This window comes from Garra rufa, chromosome 13 (assembly GCF_049309525.1).
Source record: "Garra rufa chromosome 13, GarRuf1.0, whole genome shotgun sequence".
Taxonomy (NCBI): domain Eukaryota; kingdom Metazoa; phylum Chordata; class Actinopteri; order Cypriniformes; family Cyprinidae; genus Garra; species Garra rufa.
The window spans coordinates 6,469,266-6,492,302 of record NC_133373.1 but is presented as its reverse complement, the minus strand read 5'-3'; the positions used below and the strand labels follow the sequence as shown (position 1 = coordinate 6,492,302).

Below are 23,037 nucleotides of genomic sequence, written 5' to 3'. Positions count from 1 at the left end.
AATCCGAGAAACTAGTGGTGTCTCCATAACTCGTAGCTGGCGATGTCTGGTTTCCATTTCAGTATCATCCATAAACATATGAGAGTAGATGTGCTCATAGCACAAGAAAGCCATGTAACTCTCTTTATACATGTTATTTTCGACTATGCTCTGCAACAAATGGAACAAAAATATTGGTTTTCCTTCTACTTTTGCAAAAATACACAATATTGGTTACTGGTTTGTCCTATGCATACCATTCTGTAACCTCCTGGTGCACCAAATGGCACTGATACGTGCACCACATACCCATCTTCTGCCAGTATGTAACCTATGGCGTTCCTGGTGGCCTCGTCTAAGAGCTGAGCATCCACACCCAGCTCAATACTCCTGCTTACAAACCTAGAGGGGTCCTGCACCAGCGGGGTCATGACTTTAGGAGTTCTCCAGTGCAAAGTCACTCCATCAAATAAGCTAGGGGCTGATAAATATAAAACACTGAGAGAGAAGTACAGGCTATGACAGCTTGAATTGTTATTTACAATGAAGAATTGCATGTTTAGTTTAATAACAGTGAATATAATCAGTTATATGATGTTTCAGAAATTGAACATAACCAGTTAGGTACCTATCGTACATGCTGCAGACGTGTCAAGCATCACTACCGCCCATTTTTGCCTGAAAAATACTGTTGCTTGAATCACCTCTACAGCAATGCCTTCAATCTGAGGAATCAAGGCCTTCATGTTAAAAATCCTGAAATACTATCATGAATATGCACAATTAACATTAAAAGGGATAGTTCATGAATAAAAGTGATTATTTAAACATGTATAAATCTTACCAGCCCCAAACTTTTGAACAGCAGTACATGTACACTGCCGTTAAAAAGTTTTTTTTAAGAAGTCTCTTATGCTAATCAAAGTTTCAGTTATTTAAACAAAATTTATTTTATATAATTTATTCCTGTGTTGCAAAGCTGAATTTTCAGCATCATTACTCCAGTCTTCATTGTCACATGGTTTCAAGAAAACATTGTAATATGCTGATTTATTGTCAATGTTTGAAACAGTTGTGCTGCTTAATATTTTTTTGGATCCTGTGATATGTTTTTTGGGATTCTTTGATGAATAAAAAGTTTAAAAGAACAGGATTTATTACAAATAGAAATCTTTTTTAACAATACAACTCATCAATTTAACACATCCTTGCTGAATAAAAGTATTCATTTAGTATTAAGTATTAAGTATAAAGTATTAAGTAAGAAAGAAAAAATTACTGACCCCAAACTTTAAACAGTAGTGTAAATGCTGTTCTTTTAAACATTTTATTCATCAAAGAATCCTGAAAAAAGTAACACAGGTTCCAAAAAATATTAAGCAGCACAACTGTTTCCAATATTAATAAATCAGCATATTATATTTATTAGATATGATCTGAAGGATCATATCACACTAAAGACTGGATTAATGATGCTGAAAATTCATCTTTGCATCACAGAAATACATTTTTAAAGTATATTAAAATAGCAAAATTATTTTAAATTGCAATAATATTTCACAGTTTTACTGTTTTTAATCAAATAAAGCCTTGATGAGCAGACAAGACTTTAAACCTTAAAATTTAAAATTGTACTGATCCTAAACTTTTGAACGGAACTGTACAAAACACACTGAGCAGTTTTTCAAAATATCTTTTGTGTTCCACTGCAGAATGTCAATCATACAAGTTTGGAATGACTAAAGGTGTGTAAATAATAGGGGTGGGCATAGATTAATTTTTTTAATCTAGATTAATCTAGATTAAATCTTGGAATTAATCTAGATTAAAATGGCTAATTTGAATTCTGATGAAGGCATTCAGAATATGTGTGCTACCCAAATAATGACTAAAAGTAAGTCTTCGAGAACGGGCCAGGTGGCGCATTAGATCAGGCGCTCATCTCCTGTTTCCAAAATGCATCACAAACTGCTTGACAATTGCATTTACAACATAATTACCTATACAAACTTGTGTAACCAAGTACTTCTGCGCAAAAGGCTGCACGACGTGCGCGTTGCCGTTAAATACACAGACGTGCATGGGCATGGATTTCTGCGTGCATAGTCTTCGATTAAACTGCGTTGCTTTTAGAAGCGTCAATTCAGTTGTTGCATATAGTTTAATGTCTTTATTTCGGGATTATCAAAGTAAATTATAACTCAAACTTGAGATTTTACTGGGGCACAGCAGATTTTCAGTAAAAAGGGTCTAGCAACGCACCTGCCCTGAAGCGGTTTCATAGCTGCATCCATGTTTGCACGTCTCATTTAATGTGGTAATTTCACAGAAGTTGAAGACTCGTTCTCGCCCCCTACAGTGCAATTCGACTAGGTATACGTCATCCGCGCTAAAATATCAAGGTGAAAGTCATCATATCTTGCGTAGTTTAGACCCAGCTCCCAACCCAACTTTGAGAATAGATTAACGGCGATATTTTTTTAATCGCCCGATAAGAGTCTCACGTTAACGCAGCACGTTAACGCCGATAACGGCCCACCACTAGTAAATAATAACCAATTTTATTATTTTAACATGAGCTATCCCTTTAATTTTAGTTTCACCTGCCTCTGTGATTGCTGAATGTGGCTTATTGTAGGCAGAGCGAAAGACCACCCTGTTTGGAGTGGAATCCACCATGTATCCCATTCGCCTGGCATCAGAGGTAGACATCGCATCCAAGCGGTCCTGATTCAGGAACATTATCTGCCATTCTGAGATGGCAGATTTCTGGGCCTACAAGAGGAAGCACATAGCTGACACTGAGAAATTCCGTAGAACCATAGAAGTTCACAAATGCCATTAATGCTTCAGTATTTCTTACAAAAGCAAGAGCAGCCAGCCAGACTTCTTTAGTGGTGCGTTTATCAGATGTGCAGGGTTTATCTCTCGCCACCGTCACCTAGTTCAGGGAAAAACAGATATTGTTTAGGTATTATTTCTATACAACTGTAGTATTTATTAATAGGCAGTAGCTATTTGCACTAAGAGCATATAGCAATGGATGAGATTTACACTAAGTGAAAATAGCATATTTTCTTGGCGATAGATACTATTTGCATTAAGTCCAAATATCAGTGGATTCCATTTACACTCAGTAAAAATAGCAGTATTTTTAGCAATGTGCCATTTACTCTAAGTGCAAATAGAGACAGATTCTATTTACACTATGTAAGAATACCAATATTTTCTTTTCAATAATAGTAGTTAGCGATGATTTATACTACACAGTAAAAAAAGTGTCAGATATCTGCACTTCAGTATTGCAGTACATTATACAGGGTTTTGAATTCTGTCATGATTTGATCATTGATCATATTGGCAATACTCTAATGTAAACAACAGCATGGATTGCACAGTTAATGAACTACTGAATATGTTGAAGCTGCTAAATCATATAGAGAAGCAGGAAAGGGCCCAATATTTTGACAAACTAAAGTTGTTAGGTGGTAAAGATACGTACAAGCAGTATTAATTAATTTTGCTTTTTTCCCCTTGATCTGTTATAATTAGTACTTCAAATGTTTTTCCCGGTCCGACCGGTTAGTATAGCCTAAAACATGACAATAATTGACCATTTTCAGCAGCAATAATCAGCTAAATATGCAAGTTATGTTCAGTTTAGCGGCTTTATTTACATTCAGTGAAACCAATATGGAAAACAATATAAAACAGTATGCAAAAATAATGTATTGAGTGCAAATGATCATTTTGATTAAAAGTATGAAATGGCCGCGTTGGAACAACTCTAACCCTAATTGATACTGCCTGTGAGGCACTTTATTTTCCACTTTTTGATTATTTCCTTAATTTTTTTATAGAAAATAAATGACTTTCCATTGTGATACATGATGTGAAAAGGAAGAAAGAATGAGTTTGGCAAAAAACGGATTCGAACTTGGGTTGATAGCATCAAAAACAATTGCAAAGCACTTTGCTACCTAAAAAACACTGGAGCTGATGTTAGAAAGACGTCTTTTGTAGTGTTAGACTACTCCAATCACACATTGGTAGGCAGAATTAGTGTAAATAGCCTCTGCCTTATAAATATTTTAAATTCACTTTTATACATTTTCAGTTTTAATTTTAGTTTATGTTTCAATAATTCAATTATGGGCTTTTATTTTTAACCTATAGACGGTTTCAACGGCAACAACATAAACAAACGTTACTGCGCATGAGCGCTTTTGTGGCCCAAACTTAACTTCCGGTAGACATCCAAATAGAATCAATAACAACAGCTAAGTCCTTCTTGAGTAGATTATTTTTTTTAATAACAAGCGAAATATGTTGGCTGCGTAAATTAGACTGATTTATTAAAAATGCAAACTCATTACTTCCCAGTAGGAGGTGCTTTAAGCACGAGAAACGAGGTTTCCCCGGTAATGGCTATAGACAAAGCATACCCATGTTTAGCTTTATTTCAGTTTTAGTATTTTTAGTATTTTAAATTGAACTTACAAGTTTTTCATCTATTCCTTTAAGTTTATTCTGCATACCACACAATATTTACACTGCCTTCCTTATACATTCCTACCTCTATGTAGTTTTCCTCACAGAGGATCTCTTTTGCAGACCAGTCAACCGGTAGTGTGCAGGTCTCTGAGAGAGAATATTTATTCTCTTTTCCCGAATGGTCAGTCAGAACAACATTCAGCTTGAAAAGGAAGTTGTTGTCATTCTACAAGACATCAGAAAACAATGTTATCAAAAAGACATAATCAAGACTCATAGATCTGATAGTTCTGGTGACTATTACTTTTTAAATTAAACCCTTGCCTGGTTTTCTGTGTGGCAGGAGAAATAGGAAGCCCTCAGAGACACCTGTCCATTCAAGTTGCTCAACGTGTAGCCACACATGGATGCATGGTCCTCACTAATAATATGCACTCCGTTTTCAACTTAAAAATACACACTGATATAAGAATTAAAACATAATGTGATAATTTGTGCTACAGAATATTGTCAAACCTTAGCACCATACCTACAGCCTCAAATCGGACAGGGCTTGCACAGCCCACATTAACAGACACCCAGAAATACCGATCACGACATTCAGTCTCAATGGCACCTGAAGCATTAAAATTACAGCTTTTAATTTAACAAATGCACTCCTATATGCAGACATGTTGTTGTTTGTCACTTTAAACTGACCTTGTGGATCCATGCCATAACTTCCATTCACCTCGCACAGTTGAAAGCACAAAAAGAGAAGTCTGCGATATATCAGTTTTGCATGTCAGTTTTGTGATTCAATATGTTGCAACTTTGTATATGATTTGTATCAGATGTGTTGTAAATTTCTCATAAAAACTTACCCAAAGCAGATACTAACATCCATGATTTGACAAAAACACTTGCTAGACAAAAAAATATGTATATAATTGAGCAATATGCTATTGAGAAGCAAAGCCAAATAGTGTTGTGGTTGATTTGTATCTTCCTGTCAATGTCTTCCGAGCTCCACTGACTTGGTTATCAGTCTCAGGTGTGTCAATCAATCTCTTTTGGTTGCTATAGGAACACTTGTGTAAAAACATTGGCACCTGTAGGTGTCACTGTAGTAACCATACAATGATATCTCTGTTTTTACACAGACAGCCACTTGAGTGCGCTAGAGCTTTATGTAAAGCCTTAAATGTACACCTGTTTATACACTATGAACCAAAATTATTTTTATGTATTGTAATTGTCTTTTTTGAGTTTGGCCTACATCTTTAACACAATAATTTGTGTTTTTTGTTTGTTTTTTACAGGTACTTCCAAAGCACCGGTCTTGGGAAGCGGGTTTCACACAAGTCTGGGAAAAGAATCGCGAGCTCAGACGCTCCAGAACGGTAGGCACACCTTTATATTTATCAACACTGGTGTGTAGGTGCAGTCAGTGGATAAAAACATGAAGGCTTAAAGGGATAGTTCATCCTAAATTGAAAGATCTGCCATTATATAATAAAATTTTTGCCGTTCTAAATCTGCATCTGATTAAATCTGATGTTTTTAAGCACAAAAGATGAGTTTTTAAAAAATGTCTTGGCCACTTTCTTCTGTATAATAAAAGTGAATGAGGATGGGTGCTGGCAAGCTCCAAAAATGAATGAAGGACCATAAGTGTAAAATAAAAGCAACACATATGGCTCTTCTGGAGTAAGCCATATGATAGACTTTAATTTAAATTCAAATCCAATATGGTGCCATTAGATGCAGTGGATGAATATCCCTTTAGTATTAGGTTTCATCTACATTAATTTCTGACCCAGTTACATCTCAAGTGCTAATTAAATTTACATCGTTTGCATCTGCGCTTTTCTGAAAAACACAAGACATAATTAACTGGTGATGTGTTTCATAGAGCTCCCTAAAAAAATTCTTTGGGTTCCAGGTGTGTGTTGATTTGGCAAATACAAGGTATGGCATTGTGTATGAATCAGAGAGCCTCTAAGAAATTTCTGTGGCATTATATTTATACAATGCTCAGTTACAGCTGTCTGTCCTGTGTGTTTTCAGAGCTTCAAGAACTGGGAGCAAAATACTTTGAGAATCAAGGACACCAGCTGCATAAACACATGATTCAATTTTTAAAAGATCAAAAACTTTTTAAATGAGTGATGCATAACAGTGCATATGAATATGTCTGGCAGGTAGCTTTAGTTTATACTGTATGAAAGATTCAGGTAAACATTTCTGATTTATGAAAGTGTCCTTGTGGCTACAAAAACAAGATTTAATTTATGAAATAAAGGTGTCCCGTGTCCCTGCAGTGTTACGTAATTCTGCTGTCATTCAGAGAGGTCACCGCAGACCTGGCTGATAATCCAATGGCATGTGCAGCGTGAAAAATACTGTGGGATTAGACAGGTCCGGAGTGTGTTTGGAGAGTTGGCACACGGTGCTTCCAGAATAGAAGGATTACGCTCTTAAAAGCTTTTAGAGTTATTTTTGGCCTTGGTCTGCCAGCATGACACTTGACACTGCAGCTTCTGGGCTCCACAGTTGGGGAACAAAAAGTCAAACATCCACTTTAACATCTGTGGCTCTGTCTATATCACTGGAAAAAAGCAAAGCAAAAGTTTTCATAGTTATGAATGCCCCGGTCCCTCATATATGATGCAAAGGATCAACTTCCCACCAGCTATATATTTTAATGTATAAAGTCTGTGTAAACTAAAAACATATACAGTGGAGATCAGATTTAGAGAACAGGAATATTAATGAATATTAGCAGTAGGTATACCGCTGTTGACAAAATATCAAGGTGTCTAAAAAAAATCGAATTTAGACAAAAGTAACCACTGTAACATGAAAGAAGATTACAACTTCAAAAAATTTTGGAGGGCTACAGCTGTCAGAAATTGGTAAGACATGTAGAGGCCCTTGCTTTGAATGACTTCAGCACATCTGCGGCTGCAGGACAATACTAGTTTCTCACACTGTTCTGGTATGATCTTGGTCCACTCTTTTTCCACTCTCTTCCGAAGTTTGATAACTCTAGTGGGTTTCTTAACCATAACTTTGTCTGCAAGGATGTTGATTTGGGTTTAGATTTGGGTTTTGCAGTCTGACAGAGACATTGTCTTGCACCCAAACCATGACACTTTCTCCTCCTCCTTTCACTGACTTCTTTACACACTTGGACTTCTGTATTTTCCTTAGTTTGACAGACCCAAATAAATTAAACTTGCTCTCATCACTAGTGAACTTTGGACCAGTTCTCCTCTCCTCAGCAAAGATGAGCCTAACCTTTTGATTCTTTCTGCTGATGAGAGGTTTGGTCACTGGAGAGTGCACTTTCAGTCCAACATCTCTTAAACATCCTGAGACAGATCCTTACCTTGTTCACTTGTGCTGAACTGGTAAGCAATTCCAGCTGCAGTGTTGAACCCATTCCCTTTTGAGACTATCTGCATTATCCTGTCATCTCGTGCATTTGTTTTACGGTGACAACCAGCCTTTTGGGGGGAATTTAATGAATTAGTGTAATTCTAAACCTGCAATATTTGAGAAATCACAGATTTGGAATGATCAACTTGGCTGAAAGTGTCCTTATGGCCTTCGTCTGCACAACCTCCTGTCACAGAATTTCAGTCATTAGAGCGGCCCACCATCTTGCAATCTCAGTGAAAAAGGGTCAATTTTTGTTGTCAATTTTAAAAAATTGAGCTGAATAAATAAGCTTTCCATTGAGGTATGGTTTGTTAGGATAGGACAATATTTGGCTGAGATACAACTATTTGAAAATCTGTAATCTGAGGGTGCAACAAATCAAAATATTAAGAAAATCACCTTTAAAGTTGTCCAAATGAAGTTATTAGCAATGCATATTACTAATCAGAAATTAAGTTTTAATATATTTACAATAGGAATTGCAAAAACGGCTTTGCTTACTTAGATTTTTTGTGTAGTTTCTAGACAGAATATCTAAAATTCTTAAATCAAGAAGGATTTTCTAGACTAATAAAAGTATTGTCTTGTTTTCAGAAAAAACTACTCAAAATTAAGTGCGTTTTTGCTGGAAACGAGCTAAATAATCTGCCAGTGGGGTAAGAAATATAATCTTGTTTTCTGTTCGAAATAAGATTTTTTGTTTACCCATTGGCAGATTATTTTGCTTGTTCTAAGCAAAAACTCAATTAATTTTGCCATGTTTTTTCTTAAAACAAGAAAATATTTTTTACTTGTCTAGAAAATCCTTCTTGATTTAAGAATTTTTTTGATATGTTGGAAGGAAACAAGACAATAAATCCAAGTAAATTCATGGAACATGATCTTTACTTAATATCCTAATCATTTTTGGTATAAAATAAAAAAAATTATACTACGGGGCCATTGAATGCTTGAATCTGACTGGCTGACGAACGCTTTTGACTGCATTACATGTCTATATCACTTCACCACGCGATTTCAGTTGTTTTAAAGGTCCTTACAGCCCAAAAACAGCAAAATTACCAAAATCCACAATGACACTGGCCAAACAAATACATACAGTAAACAACAGGATAAAAACAACAGATTATTTCCATGTTTTTTTCCACAATATTTCGTTTTATTATGTACAGAAAGCACAAACTCTATTTCTCCAACGAAGGGTTGGATGAGCTGCGTAAGAAATGAATCTTACTCACAGTAGCATTTTAAGGATAAAAAGGCAAGAATGTCTTGAAATATATCATCTGATCGATGTCTTGAAGTGTGGTAACCGTAGTATAAGCAGAATAATTTACTTTGGTCCGTAGAATTTTATGAAAATAATGCACACCCGAGGTTTAATGGCCACTCCGCTTCGCGTTGTGACCGCATCACCTCCTCGGGTGTGCATTATTTTCTAAGAATTCTACGTCCCGTCGTCAATTATTCCTTACTTAAATTTTGACCCGAACAATGTATTTTTGGCTATTGCTACAAAAATACCTGCTAAAAAGTTTTATTTCTCCAAAAAGCATCCCTGGACTAAATAAAAAGTCTGATGCATCCATACATCTGCTGAACTCATTATCACATATTTGCACATTTAGAGGACAGAGTGATGAAAGCATTTGTTTCTTATACACATCTACATGTGGAGTTTCACATGTCAAACTCATCATCTCCATCACATCTGTAGCCTTTCTGCCCAGCAAAACAGCTTTGCATGTGTGACATGGTGAAGCAGCCTAAATCATTCTCATTGTTTACAATGTGGGAGACTTTCACTGTCTGGGTGAACACTGTGTTTTGCTAAATGATGTGTTATAAAAACAGAAACCTGCCAGATAGCCCACTGGACTGTGTTTTTTAATGTGATTTGAATATGTTAAACACATCTTAGCCCGGCGTGGGATTTCACGGCAGACTGATTTATTCTATGTGTCCAATGAATTACAACTTGGCCTGTTTTGAGATCGTCTGTGAAAGAGTAAAAGGATGAGCGACTGTGGAAGAAGGGGAAAGAGGGACTCATATGGGACGTTAAACAGCTGTCTTTCTGCCCGTTTTCACTTCCAGGCTCCATTAAAAGCCTGTCTGGCTGTGCACCGTTCTCATGACATCAGTGCTACTGGAAAACCAAACACCTGCGTGTGAAGTCATGCCCTGGTGCGCAAGCGTGCATGTGTGGATCTGTGTATGTTTGCTCAATCTGATGCATATGTGTGTCTTGTCTCTAGGGAAACGACAGATACACAACCTCGGCAGCCAGCTGCAGCTGAACCAGCACTGCCTGGATACGGCCTTTAATTTCTTCAAGATGGTGGTGAGCAAGCACTTGACACGAGGGCGCAAGATGACACACGTCATAGCCGCCTGCCTCTACCTGGTCTGCAGGACAGAGGGAACGCCACGTATCCTTCTCACAATGATCCCTAGGCTGTGAAACCCAAGTAAAACCCTTTGTAACTGGTAATCCATGGAGAAAAGTGTGCACAATTAAAATTAGGTTAGGCACATTATCCACATCAGGCTACAGCAAGAAGAGTAAATCTCAGGTCTTTAATAGCAAGAATCCTATAGCTCAGTCCTGTAGTCCTGGGTTCTATATATAAACCTATATAGCATAAACCAAGCTGGGGTGGGCGAAATACCAGTAGACATGATTAACCGGTAAAAACTTGTCAACAGGTAGACATTTTAGACTATCGTCTCTATCATGGTTACATGTTCACGTGACATTGCTGTGCTATGTGGTTGTTAAAATGTATTGTTTGCACGTGTTTTTAAGCATTGTGGTTTACAAATAAGTGATTTTAAGCCGTTGAAAGGCAATCAGCAGCAAAAGAGAACTCATTTCACCATATGTGCATGCAGTCTGTTTCTGAGGGCTGTCAGAGAGGCATGTACACATGAGGATAGTGTTCATAAAGCGTGGAAGTATTGCTTATTTTTGCTGCTTTATAGGCTTTGAATGGTTAAACACACACACCTATATGTGTCAAAGTATGTGCCTGTCTTCACAAGTATCCTTGTAAACACAGTAATTTAGGTTTTAAGTGAAAGCAAACAGCTGAGGAAGAAAACATGTGTAACAGTGTATTGGATTTAGGCAGCTCTTAAAGTGACAGCAGTCTAATATTCCTGCTGTCTGTCATTCATGTTAATCAAACAACAATAGTGAGAAAATCTCTCATTGCTCTTGACTAAATCACTTTTGCAACTTTAATAAGAAGCAATATATATTTAATTTACACAGTAAAGAATATGCAGTGTTGTTATACATTTGATTGCTTTATACAATGTATGGCTCATTTCTTATTTGTCCTACTGTAGTTTTTTTGTCCTATTGCTTGTAATTAGTTTCTTATTCTTTAATCGCTGATTTGTCTTCAGTCAGCTACTTTTTTGTTATTTTTGTTTTGTTTTTAATTTAGGCTAGTATTAGTTTTTTTTGTGATATTTACACTGGTGACAAGAATTACGAAATTTCTATGGTTTCAAACGTTTTGATATCATAAAAACCTCATTTTAATCAAAAAGTAACTATATTGTGATATGTCATTACTGTGAAATAAAATTACTAATATGTGACCCATGCTGGCAAAACAAGATGTGAATGTGCACAGTCTAATTTTAAGCTACAGGGAAAAGAAGTGAAAAAAAAAAAATCAGTTTTGGTCCAATTTGTGGTTTTGACAAAAATTAGTTCATTAAGCCCTCTTCTAGCGATCACAATGCTCCAAATAGTAATTATATCACTTCTGGACAACAGCTGTTGCTTCTCACCACAAGTTATAGGTCTATTGTTGCAAAGTGCAGCATTCCAGCTTTGTGAATATTCATATCGAATTCTCTGTGACATGAGTCCAAAGTTAGTGAAATATGATTTTTAAACCCATGCTGATAAAAACAAAACAATTGCGCTGACATTTGCAAAGCGCATGCATAAGACACGCCTCTTCGAGAGCACGCAATCTCCCTATGAAGAAATATGTCTCGGCGAGATTCACACAAACATAATCTGTTATGTCTTACATGAACGTTTAGTTAATGGTTGGGGAAAAGTCTGATACGTAACATTATATTAGATCCATGCATTACAGTAGGTCTTAATATAGATATGTCTCAATGTTAATCAAACATTAAAAGATAAACTTACTCGCTGCTCTTGATTTAACTAGTTTATTTGTATCTTTGTTCTTATTTTTAATAACAAAGATAAAATAATATAAAAAAAAATGCTTTATTGTGAATATTAAAATATTGGTAATTATTATTTTGAAAAGATTTGGAAGAAAACAGCAACATTGCTTGGTGATTTTGCTTTGGAATCTTCAGAAAACTCTTAACTTGAGTTTTCTCTAAATCAACTCTTCCAACAAGTCATATATAATTTTGAAGGTTTTTTAATCGAGAATGTGAAAATTAAAAAAAATATTTTTGCAAATTTGCTTATTGCTTATTTTGCCAGCACGGGCCACATATCGTGATATAAGATTTTGGTCATATCACCCACCGCTACCTGGACCAGCAAAGAAATTCATGCTGGTCTAAGATAGTGTCTTTTATCAGTCCACACTTTACCAAGGGAAAACCCAGTTTAGGGTCTAAAAGGACTTTTCAGGATGTGAAAACAATAGTGCTGCAATATGCTGTCAGAGAGGAAACAGAAGAAGAGGAAGAGTGTTTATTGCACCTTTCGGATCTCAGAGGATGTTCCCCAGAGTAAATCATGGAAAACAGCCCAGCAAGTCGCTTTTTGAGTCACTCCTCCCTCATTTTGTTCAATAGATTTTTAATCTCTCTCCTGGTTGAATTCATTCTGAATAATGCTGTGAAATTGTGAAACTCAGTCAAAGAGATGTTAGAGTTGAGGGAAATATCATTCCCCTGTTCCACATTTTTGTTTTCCCCCCAACCTGTCATAATTCTCTTTTCAGATGATGTGTGTTTGAGACTCGCCACACCTGTGTTACAACACCGCACGTCTGGATAGTGTTACATCACTCTGCTTTCACTCCCTGCCTCACAAACAGACAGACTCTTACTTACTCACGCCAACAAGCACCATCCTATTTGTCTGCTTGGGTCACACCCAGATCTCCACTCCGCTTTTGTGTAGAGTCAGGCCTGACTGGCTACTCAGTGTGCCATTTAGAGTTGCCAAAAGAGAATTGTTACCACCTAGGTGGGGCTCTTTCAGTTGCGTGCTAAGATATGGTACTTCACGCTAAAGAGCAGACACAAAAAGAAGTTGTTTAGTACTTTACAGACCGCCAAACCCATTCCAAATATTGTTTTTAAACGTGTAATGTTTTGCTTTGCCTCAGTGCATTACCTGATGCATCACTGTGATATGACATACAGAATTATTATGTAATTTTGACAGTTTATTGTGAATGGTTCATATCTGGTCTTGTCGCATTTAAGAGATAAGACAGTTATCAATATCACTGATGTCAGTCATAGAACTAAATAAATACTCTCTGTCTTTGACGGCAGGCCGTAATTAAGGCCGTCAGACTCCTGATAAAGTGGGATTAGCTTGTCTTGTAGTGATGCTAATCTCTTTGCTAAAGGGGGCATTAGTCACTATAGAGACATGTGCCTCAGGTGTGTGTGTGTGCCGCTCAGGTGAGCAGTAACAGATGGTCAGGGTGAATCTCTTGCTGAGATAAGGAGATTCTGCCCGAAGCCCGTTGATGTAGAGATGATCAGTAAAGTCAAAACTCCCCCAGTGACAATTACTGAGCTGTCCGATGGTTAATTAATCACTGCGACCAGGATTAATTTAGAAGCAGGATTGATTTCTTATTTTTAGCTGTGGTTGGACAAAGATGTTTAGATCTTTATCACACTTCCAACACTTTTGTATGATATAATCTAGATGTTTGTATTCTTCTTCCCTTAACTGATGTGCAGACATGCTCCTGGATCTCAGTGATCTTTTACAGGTTTGTTATTTTCATTTCAGTTTCTTTCCTCAATGAATAACATGATGCAATGTGCCAATGTGCTCTTCATATAACCATATGAATGTAATAGTGACATAACAGGTAAGCAGATGCCAGTGTCGGGCAGTAATGTGAAAAATTCTGTTATATTTCCAGCTTAAGTTCATCTAATATATTAGCTAAGTTTCTCTTTATTTATTAGGCCAAACTTGTTAGAATTTAAATGATTTGCACAGATATAAATGCAACATTTGTGACTCTATGAAAAATGTTGTAACTTTAAAATCTGATTGGATAATTCATGTACGAAGCTATTATGCTCACACACGTGACTGCATATAGGATTAATCAGTTGCAATCAAAATTATTTAACAAATGCAAGCTTTTCTGAATATCCAGGAGTTTATAAATATTACTGGCATATTAAAGTGATAATGTCAATATATAATGTAATATTTTTGAGTTATAGGATTTTTTCATAACACAACTATGTCATAATTATTCAACCCCTATTCAACATTGCGTTTTTTTAGTCACTTATTTGTATGGTGGTAAACAAACTTGTCATAAAACACAATTAAATCTTTAAAAACTATTAAAAAAAGAAGTTTAAGTAGGTAATATGACAAAGTCAACAGTGCTCTCATTAAAAAACTATAAAGAAGCTACAGAGAGACAAAATGTTATTACTTTAGAAAGTCTAAGGCTGTATGAAGATATCCAAGACATTAAAAGTTCCTAGAGACACAGCTGGCTTAGATTCCTTAGTTTAAAATGTGTTTTACCAGAAAAAGATTGACCTGTGGAGTTCTGGAAGAATGTTTTATGGAATGATGTGACCAAACTGGAACATTTTGGACCCATGGATTAGCGGTATGTCTGGTGCAAAAAAGGGATCTGTCATAGAATGTTCTCGAGTGGTGTGTTCAGTCTGCAGATTTAATTCTCACTGAAAATAGTTGGTTGAATTTGAAGAAAGGAGTGGCAAAGGGAAAACCAAAGATTATCAGTGAACTCAAAGCTTTTTCAGGTGAGAAATGGGCCAAGATTGCAGTAGAGAGGTGACAGAAGCTTTTTAGCACTTCCAAGCAGCGTTTATTTGTGGTTTTAAAAAATAAAAGATTCTGCACCAAATTTGAATTTTGGGGTTTGAATAATTTTGAACATGAACGTTAGATCTCTAATTAGTCAACCCCCTTGACCAGCAAGACATTTTGCCTTAGACGCCTTTGTTGAATTGTTTACCACAAAATTTTGTTCTTTGCAGCAATATGTCTTGCAGTTCAAGGGGGTTGAATAATTTCGATTGCAACTGTATGTATTATTTAATAAACCACTAAGACATTCAAGACGATGGTACAGCGATTTTACAATAAGAGCATAAAAAATATCCAGCGCATGTCATTTAATGCCGTATTGATGTATTAAAAAGCAAGTAGGTAATATGAGGCTACATTTTGTTTGTGAAACAATACACAGTACTGTCTTTATGACAATATACTCTGTAGTTATTTTAGGGCCAGACATTTCTGTGCTTAAGCACTGGTCTAATAGTTATTTTTACTCCCCAGCTGTCCACTGAGCTGTATCTGCTATTGGACAGACACTGCACAGTTGGGGCGGAGGCTCAAATATGCCATGAATCTTTAGCAAGTGTAGCCACACCCGAATCTGACAGGACCCCAATTTATCCTGCCTGGATGCCAGGCTAACTAGGGACCTGGTGCTCAGGTCGTAACCCTTTTATACATATATCAAATATAACAGGGGTATAAATCACTCATTTAAAAAAAAAAAAAAAAAAACACTGTCCACCAGAAACAGTGGCACCAGCAGGTAAAGTTACAGCGGGAGCCCTCTTTTGCCTTTCTTGAGCCCTTTGAATTTTAACAGACCCCCTAAAGCATGCCATGAGTTTGGTGGGGGATAATTGAGAATGAATGGGGCCTCCATTGCAATATGACTGGATATGACTGGTTATATTTGGCTGTGATTGGTTCATGCGCTATATCCCGCCTCTTGTGTTTGCGCGCGTTCCACATTCGCAGATCATTTTGAAAGAACAAAACAATGGCGTTTATTGAAAGACTAATTTTAAAAAGTAAGTAAAAAACTCACACACTTAGATATAACTACTTTGTTACATCAAAATAAGACTTAAAATGGCCTGAAAACATGATCTGAGGGAGTTTTTATTCAGTGATCAGCTTGGTGAAATTTAAAGTAATCTTCGTGTCTGTGACCAATGTTTACCAAGCTTTAATGACAGATGATCCGAATTTTTTAACTATTAAAAAGAATAGCTCATATATTCTTTAACTGTTAAAGTTAAACTATTTCTTTGTTGCTGTAGGTTAATGTTTACATTCTGGGAAAGACCTTCCTTCTGTTGGCTAGAGAGCTCTGCATCAACGCTCCGGCCGTCGGTAAGTCTCCCTGTAATGACCTCTCTGTACATCTCTAATGTAATTCAGCTGACCGGAACAGTGCTTTTGAATGAACCTCATTAATAAAGCAGGCAGCATCTCTCCAAACAATTCATTTGCTAAATTGGTTATCAATAATACGCCACGGGTGGATCAATACAAGTATACTTAATCTGTTCATCTGATTTGGCCTATGGATTCCTGGTTGCATCAAAAGAGAGAAGATTTGCTGTTGTTGTACTCTCATCCACACATACTGCAGTATTCTGTAATTCAAGCTATGTCAGAAACAGGTTGAAAATATTTTACCCATCTGGAAATCATATTCATAGCAAGTTGCAGTCTAGCCAGATGTAACTAGGGGGCACTGCGTCATGTCAAAAAATCCATTACGCTCCATCATATTCACCACAACCCTTTTTCCACCTTCTGTGCACACTGTGAGGACAGAACAGGTCTGCGGGTTTTTTTAAACAGACTCATCAGATTAGAGGAAGCGGAGACAAAATGATTCAAGTATGCACTAGAGAACATCCCATACTAAAGTATTGGGCATAATCCAAGAATGCAGTCTGATTAGCAGCTCTCCATGTGTCATAATTCCATATTCATCTGTTTTTGTGTGGGGCAAAAATCTGCTGTTTTACCAAGCTGCATCTGCTCTATGTTTACTAAACCCTCAATTAGAATGCAAACGGTGGAGCAGCAGATTCTATGGGCTCAATTCAAACAGACTCCCTTTCAGTTCCTCATGCAGCCTGCTTGGGATAATAGGTTCTTTATGTGGCCTTTCAAGATGAATATTTCATCCACACTTAACAATCACTGTCTCATTTACACAAACCCACTGCTGTTGTGGTGTGTGGGTTCATTTTTGGGGATTTCAGTTTGAATGCAATGCATATCATTAGAAAAAGCTTGTATTACCTCATTTGAATGATTTTATTTTAACATGTATGTACTTTTAGAGCATTTAAAATATAGATTGAGTTCAACCTCCCTGATTGATAAAGTAAAGATTGAGCTGAATATGAATAAGAAGTGAAAACAACTTTGGACTCGTCACAAAAACGTTTATAATCTGCAATTCAGGAAGCTGATCACTAATACAAGACATTTTATTTGTCAGTCAGCATCAAGCTGAAAACAAATAAGTTATGTACAAAACATGACACACTAGTGGCTTCCGTCCACTATTAGAGCAGTACAACTATCTTCATTTATATATATATATAGATCTGCTTGCAGCAGCGTCAATAATTAAATCAAATATATATAATTTTTGCAATAAATAAAGCTGAAGAACATTCCTTCCATCTGAGTCCACTGTGGTTCTGAAGTGCCATTACCATCAAGTTCACCGCTGCTACATAATAAAGGCAAGAGCCTCACGAGACCCTGTATTCAATTCCAGTGAGCGGAATGCACTGCAACATGGACATCCTGACCATTTTAGGCATAGAAGACCAGCTCTGGGATCTGACCCCCCTGTACTCCAGTTCCGTTGGTACTGTCCGAAGAACACTGGAACTGGAAGGTCACCTTTCCACATTGCACTTCCGTCATACCCTCCTGTCCAAAGTAACTAAGTTCATTCCCATCCAAGATGGCAGTGACTGTGTAGAAGGTGTCCTGCTCCACTTGGACCGGGTGTTCAAACCATACGGAGAAGGTGTTGCTGGATCCGTCTGAGACAAATTTTGTTAGATTCTGGGCTAGGGTGACTCCTTGGCGCTTGAGTTCGATCTTGACGCTGTACTCTGCCTTTCCACCACTGGAACCGTACAGGCCAAGCCCTGCAATGAAGATCCTCTTGTCCACCGCGAACTGGATGCTATCGCAACGTCCGCGATAACGCCACTGGTTACTACGGTACGCCGAGGACTGGAAACGATGGCAGCGCTGTGGCGTCAGCCCCTTTCGTTTCTGCAGTGGGAATTCCAGCTTGGGCTTATTGGCTGCCGTGTACCACAGGAAGACATCGTGAGTCTCTTCCAGTGTTAAAACGTCTGACTGTGCAGCTCCGTTGGCGAATTCCTCCAGGGTCATGGTTGGGATGCGAACCAAGTAGAGAGCTTTGCCCAGCACTGCCCTTTTATTACGAGAGGTCGGTCCCATTCCCTGCCTTTTGCATTCAGCCACAGCCCAATCGAGAGCTGCCTGGAAGACCACCGCCTCCCGAGTGTTTAGAGTCTCTCGCTTTAGTATGATCTCCAACGTTTGAAGATCAATCTCACAGAAGCCCTCAGAGTGAAGCGCCAGTTCGGCCTGAGCATCAATGACCTCCCAACACCGCTGGGTCAGCTCAGGCTCCTCAAACAGTCGACTCTGGGACAACAACACACAGGCATTTTTGGCCTCCAGGCTCGTCTCCAGAAAGGTAACACAGGCCTTAGCCAGTGCAGGCACTATATACTTTTTGGCAGCGTACAGAGTGGCCAGCACTGTGTCCGCTTCAAGTTCAATCTCATCGCTGTACATGTACCTGGAAGGGAATAAAAAAAAAATACTTAGAAACCAACAATAATGTCTTTCTAAAAGCTGCTCTGCAGTGATTGAGTTTAGAGTTATATGGAAGGGTCAACAACAAATAATTAAAATACATAAAAAGACAAAAGTAAAAAATGCATATTAGATAACTGTTTTTGTATTCATATTAAGGAATACAAAGGAATACTCCAACATTAAAGAATTTTTTTAATGTGAAGATTCTTAAAAAGGTCATTTAGTGCAACCAAGTAAAAATTATAACATTTTTCTTAAGCCTTGTATACATATGGAAAAAAAAAATCATCTTAATTGTTAAATTTTAAGATAGTTGCACCACATGACATTCAAAACCTGAACTAACCTTGTCAAAAAAAAAAAAAGTATAGTTTTCTGGTATTTTAACAGATTTATTCACCTTGATAATCATGAGGGACTATTTAATTTTTTTCTTCTCGACACTGGTTTTACCAAATGACTTCAAAAGTTTTCCAATATTAATAAGTAGTTTTTTATTTTATTTATTTGGAAATAGTGCTGTCAAACAATTAATCACATCCAAAATCCAAAAATGTTTTTGTTTACATGATATATGTCTACTGTGTATGTTTATTATGTATATGTAAGTAAACACACATACAGTATATATTTTAAAAATGTATTTACATTTGATATGATATGTGACCCTGGACCACAAAACCAGTCATAAGGGTCTTTTTTTTTTTATCTGAAAGCTGAATAAATAAGCTCGATTGATGTATGGTTTGTTGGGATAGGATACAGCTATTTGAAAATCTGGAATCTAAGGGTGCAAAAAAAAAACTAAATATTGAGAAAATCACCTTTAAAATTGTCTAAATAAAGTTCCTAGCAATGCATATTACTAATCAAAAATTAAGTTTTGATATTTACGGTAGGAAATCTTTATGGAACATGATCTTTACTTAATATCCTAATGATTTTTGGCATAAAAGAAAAATCTATAATTTTGACCCATACAATGTAATTTTGGCTATTGCTACATATATATGTGCTAAGGTTTTGGGGCCCGGGGTCACATATTATATATAAAATATATTTAATATATAAACAACATTTTTCTTAAGTATATACATGAATGTGTGTATTTATATATACATAATAAATATACACAGTACATATATATTATGTAAACACAAACTTTTCTTTTGGATGCGATTAAGATTAATCGTTTGACAGCACTACCTTAAGTCATTCTATATATGGTTTGCATTATGTGTTTGTAAAAATATTAATAGTTGTGGACTAAGAAAACGAGTGTCACGTCTTTGACACATTATCATCAAAATTAAGTTCTGAACTTACTTCAAAAGAATTAAAAAAGCAGCAGGCTCCACGTCAGGAATATGAATCTCAGATTCTCCTTCCGCTAGATCTCCGTAAAACATGGCACCGAAAACAGAGCTCCCCACTGCCAGCACATACTGGAAGCACAAAAGCGGTTAAACAGACGCTTGATGAAACAGACACTTGAGATGCGTTTTGACACGGGAAGATGCGCTCACCTTGTGTGCTGGAACTTTTTGGGACGCGCCAGGAGGACCCACAACAAAATGAACATCTGCCATGAGTTCGTTATTAAACATCAAAGCATTCCTGAAGGAAACAAAACGCAAGAGAATATTTTGCTTACGCACCCATAACACAGCGCAGACGATTCGAAAAGCAAGCCGATTGCGTGCTTACCTTTCTCGCAGCGTCGGGTGGGTGGACTGCCAGCTGGCAGTCTCGACGTTATTATTGTTGATGTTCTGCTGAGTGGCAGTTGTAGTCGGCGTTGTCACCGTTTGAGTGACTTGGACGATGGTCTTTTTGCTGGCAGTTGTGACTGCTGTGCTGTTAGTGTTTGGAAGGTTGGTGTTTATGCTGGCAGGATAGAGTTCTGCAGCCATCTTCTTCCTCAAGGACAAAGTCACAATTTCATAGCATACTGGCAGCTTGCTCAGCTGTTTCCCACTCTTTCTAGTCCTTTTTAAGGTTTCTGGAAGCAAAAGGAAAAACGTCAAAAACTTCATGATCCTGCCATATAGGCAATCTGGCGTTGTTGGCATCAGCAAGTCTATCCACCAGTCTGCGGAGTAATTAAAAGGCAGGTGTAGCGGGGAAAAACAACTCCGTTTATATAATTAAAAACCAGCCTGAGTCACTCTAAATACATTTTTCTTTCATTTGGGCATTTGCAACAACATCAACGTATCCGTCCAGCGGAAATATTCCAGCTCGAAGACTTTTTCCTCTTTCTCATCGCATCCTCACCATCCTCGATCTCGGACTTGTGAAAGTACTACGATGCAAGTAACAGTTAAAGCAAACCACTACGTTCGGTTAAATAAATCAAGAGATCTGAACAGACCAAGGAAATTGCTACGTGGTCCTTGTCATCCTACATATCTGTGGTGTATTCGCTCTCAGCGTCTCTGCTCTATTGTAAAGCCCGTTTTGTGTGACGGTCGAGGACGCCCAGCTCTCTGTTGACAAATCAAACTACGAGTGAATCGGACGTCAGTAGCCCAGAGGCGCCTCCCACAGCCGAACCGCCAGCCCCTCTCTAGCCGCTCACACGAGCACGAATTAACCCTTTGCTGATTGTTGATTAGGGTTGGGAACCGAGAATCATTCCGTTAAAAAGAAACAAATAGAATTAATTTTATTGAACGCATTACAAAATACTCTGACAGTGTTGTTAATTCACAAACGAAGGACTCGTACGAGTCGATTCTATTTTAGTGAATCAAAAACGATTCTTAAGAATCGACTCTTATGCATCAAAACATTTAAGAATCAAACGCAGGGTTGCTAAATAACCTGACTAGCTATTAATTTCATGCTATGAAGCAAGAACTGCTAATGCTTTGTGTTTAAGGCAAATATTTGTACACAGACTTGTTGTTTTACATGACAACGTGCAGCTCAAGATACATACACAGTGAGATATTTTATTTAGAAAATATAAATTGGATTAAATATGCTACAGAAAGACTTATTTTACAATTTGAAATGCTGCAAACAAAAGTAAATGCTTCTGAAAAGCTTGTGAACAGTCATTTAGAAGTCTGTATGCACATAAATGAAAACAAAAACAAATGTAGGCTACTGCGTTTATTTGTTCTGTTGAATCCAACATTTTATTATTTACAATTTGAGGGCATTAAATTATAAATTAACTTATAGATTTCTTTCTTAAAATGTAACGTTAGGCTGCTAAAGAAATAATGGAACGGTTAAGCAACCTGAATCGTTAACAAAAATCGGCATCGGAACCAGAATCGTTTACATTTACAATTCCCATCTCTGTTGACAATGCATTCACTTCCAGCAATACAATAATAAAAACAAAACACAAAATGAATCTCATCTTACACTAGTATTATTCATGTCATTGTCACCTGAGGCCAGATTTGATCAGCGTTGTATGAAATCCGCGCGAAGCTTTGAAGGGATTTGTTTTTATTGTTTCATAAAGTAACTTTTTCCACCAACGCGCATTACAACCATCACCGAGCTCCAGTTTGCAGTGTTTCAACTTCAAAGGATCAGACAATTTGCTGATGCAGCCTTAAATGTCTCATAAGGGGATAAACATCTGCAACGAAGTGCTCAACCTACTAAGCAAATCTTTGATGTGCTCGGTGGAAATGTCGTCCGCGTTTACGATTAACATGTCCGATCACTGATTACAACGCAAGCGTTTTAACAAACCGGTTTTAAAGAGATAAAGTAGCAGCAGGACACAGCTACCGTCAGCATAGACTTGTCCACCAAAACGGACTCTTTAGTCGAAGTATTATGAATCATTATTCGCGATTCAATAAAGCAATAACCGCAGAGGAACTTAAATAGCACATCATTAGTCGTTCTTTACCTTATTGAGCCGACCGAAGCGCAGCTGCCAGGAAAATACATTCAGGTTTGATGTTTGAAGGCTCGCTGGCAGCCAGGAGCCATGTTAAATCTACAGTGTGCTATGAGAGAGAGAGGGGGTTGGGCTTGCACAGCTTTCCCGGATCTCCAACAGAGGGCTCCGGCGCTGGAAACTGGATCCTTCGCCTACGATAAGCGGCTTATCTATCGCACACAATTTAGACAATGATGTTTTTTGCCAGCCAGAGTGTGTGAAACATGCACACAGAGAGTGAAATATTCTAAATGTACAGCACTTTCAGTAAGTGACTCTCAAAGTAGCTGGTTTAGGTCCTAAAGGTGCACTGAGT

The 23,037-nt window shown here is 37.4% G+C and overlaps 2 protein-coding genes across 3 annotated transcripts in view; one reads left to right on the top strand and one right to left on the bottom strand.

Annotated features, from left to right (window-relative positions):
• brf1b (BRF1 general transcription factor IIIB subunit b) overlaps positions 1 to 23,037 on the top strand; it is a 90,452-nt gene that overhangs the window by 10,144 nt on the left and 57,271 nt on the right. The window contains exons 3-6 of the mRNA XM_073816450.1: positions 5,775 to 5,855; positions 10,158 to 10,331; positions 13,843 to 13,874; positions 16,228 to 16,300. Coding sequence (XP_073672551.1) covers positions 5,775 to 5,855; positions 10,158 to 10,331; positions 13,843 to 13,874; positions 16,228 to 16,300 — 360 coding nt within the window. The remainder of the gene's footprint in view (positions 1 to 5,774; positions 5,856 to 10,157; positions 10,332 to 13,842; positions 13,875 to 16,227; positions 16,301 to 23,037) is intronic.
• Positions 17,360 to 22,831, bottom strand: btbd6b (BTB (POZ) domain containing 6b). 2 transcript variants are annotated; one of them, XM_073816452.1, is made up of 5 exons: positions 22,689 to 22,831; positions 20,513 to 20,807; positions 20,332 to 20,422; positions 20,132 to 20,250; positions 17,360 to 18,785 (listed from the first exon to the last, which is right to left on the bottom strand). In XM_073816452.1, exons 2-5 carry the CDS (start codon positions 20,716 to 20,718, stop codon positions 17,753 to 17,755), a joined length of 1,449 nt encoding a protein of 482 aa, XP_073672553.1. In that variant the 5' UTR covers positions 20,719 to 20,807; positions 22,689 to 22,831; the 3' UTR covers positions 17,360 to 17,752. The 2 variants fall into 2 exon arrangements, with proteins under 2 accessions (XP_073672553.1, XP_073672552.1); XM_073816451.1 differs by lacking the exon at positions 22,689 to 22,831 and having other exon boundaries at positions 20,513 to 21,254.

Bases quoted from the DNA above. Each gene is read 5' to 3' on its own strand.
- btbd6b (XM_073816451.1), bottom strand. From the start codon at position 20,877: ATGCCAACAACGCCAGATTGCCTATATGGCAGGATCATGAAGTTTTTG. The intron at 20,423-20,512 runs GTAAGCACGCAA...TGTTTCCTTCAG, and splicing joins CACCCGACGCTGCGAGAAAG to GAATGCTTTGATGTTTAATA. The intron at 18,786-20,131 runs GTAAGTTCAGAA...ATTCCCTTCCAG, and splicing joins GCTTTTTTAATTCTTTTGAA to GTACATGTACAGCGATGAGA.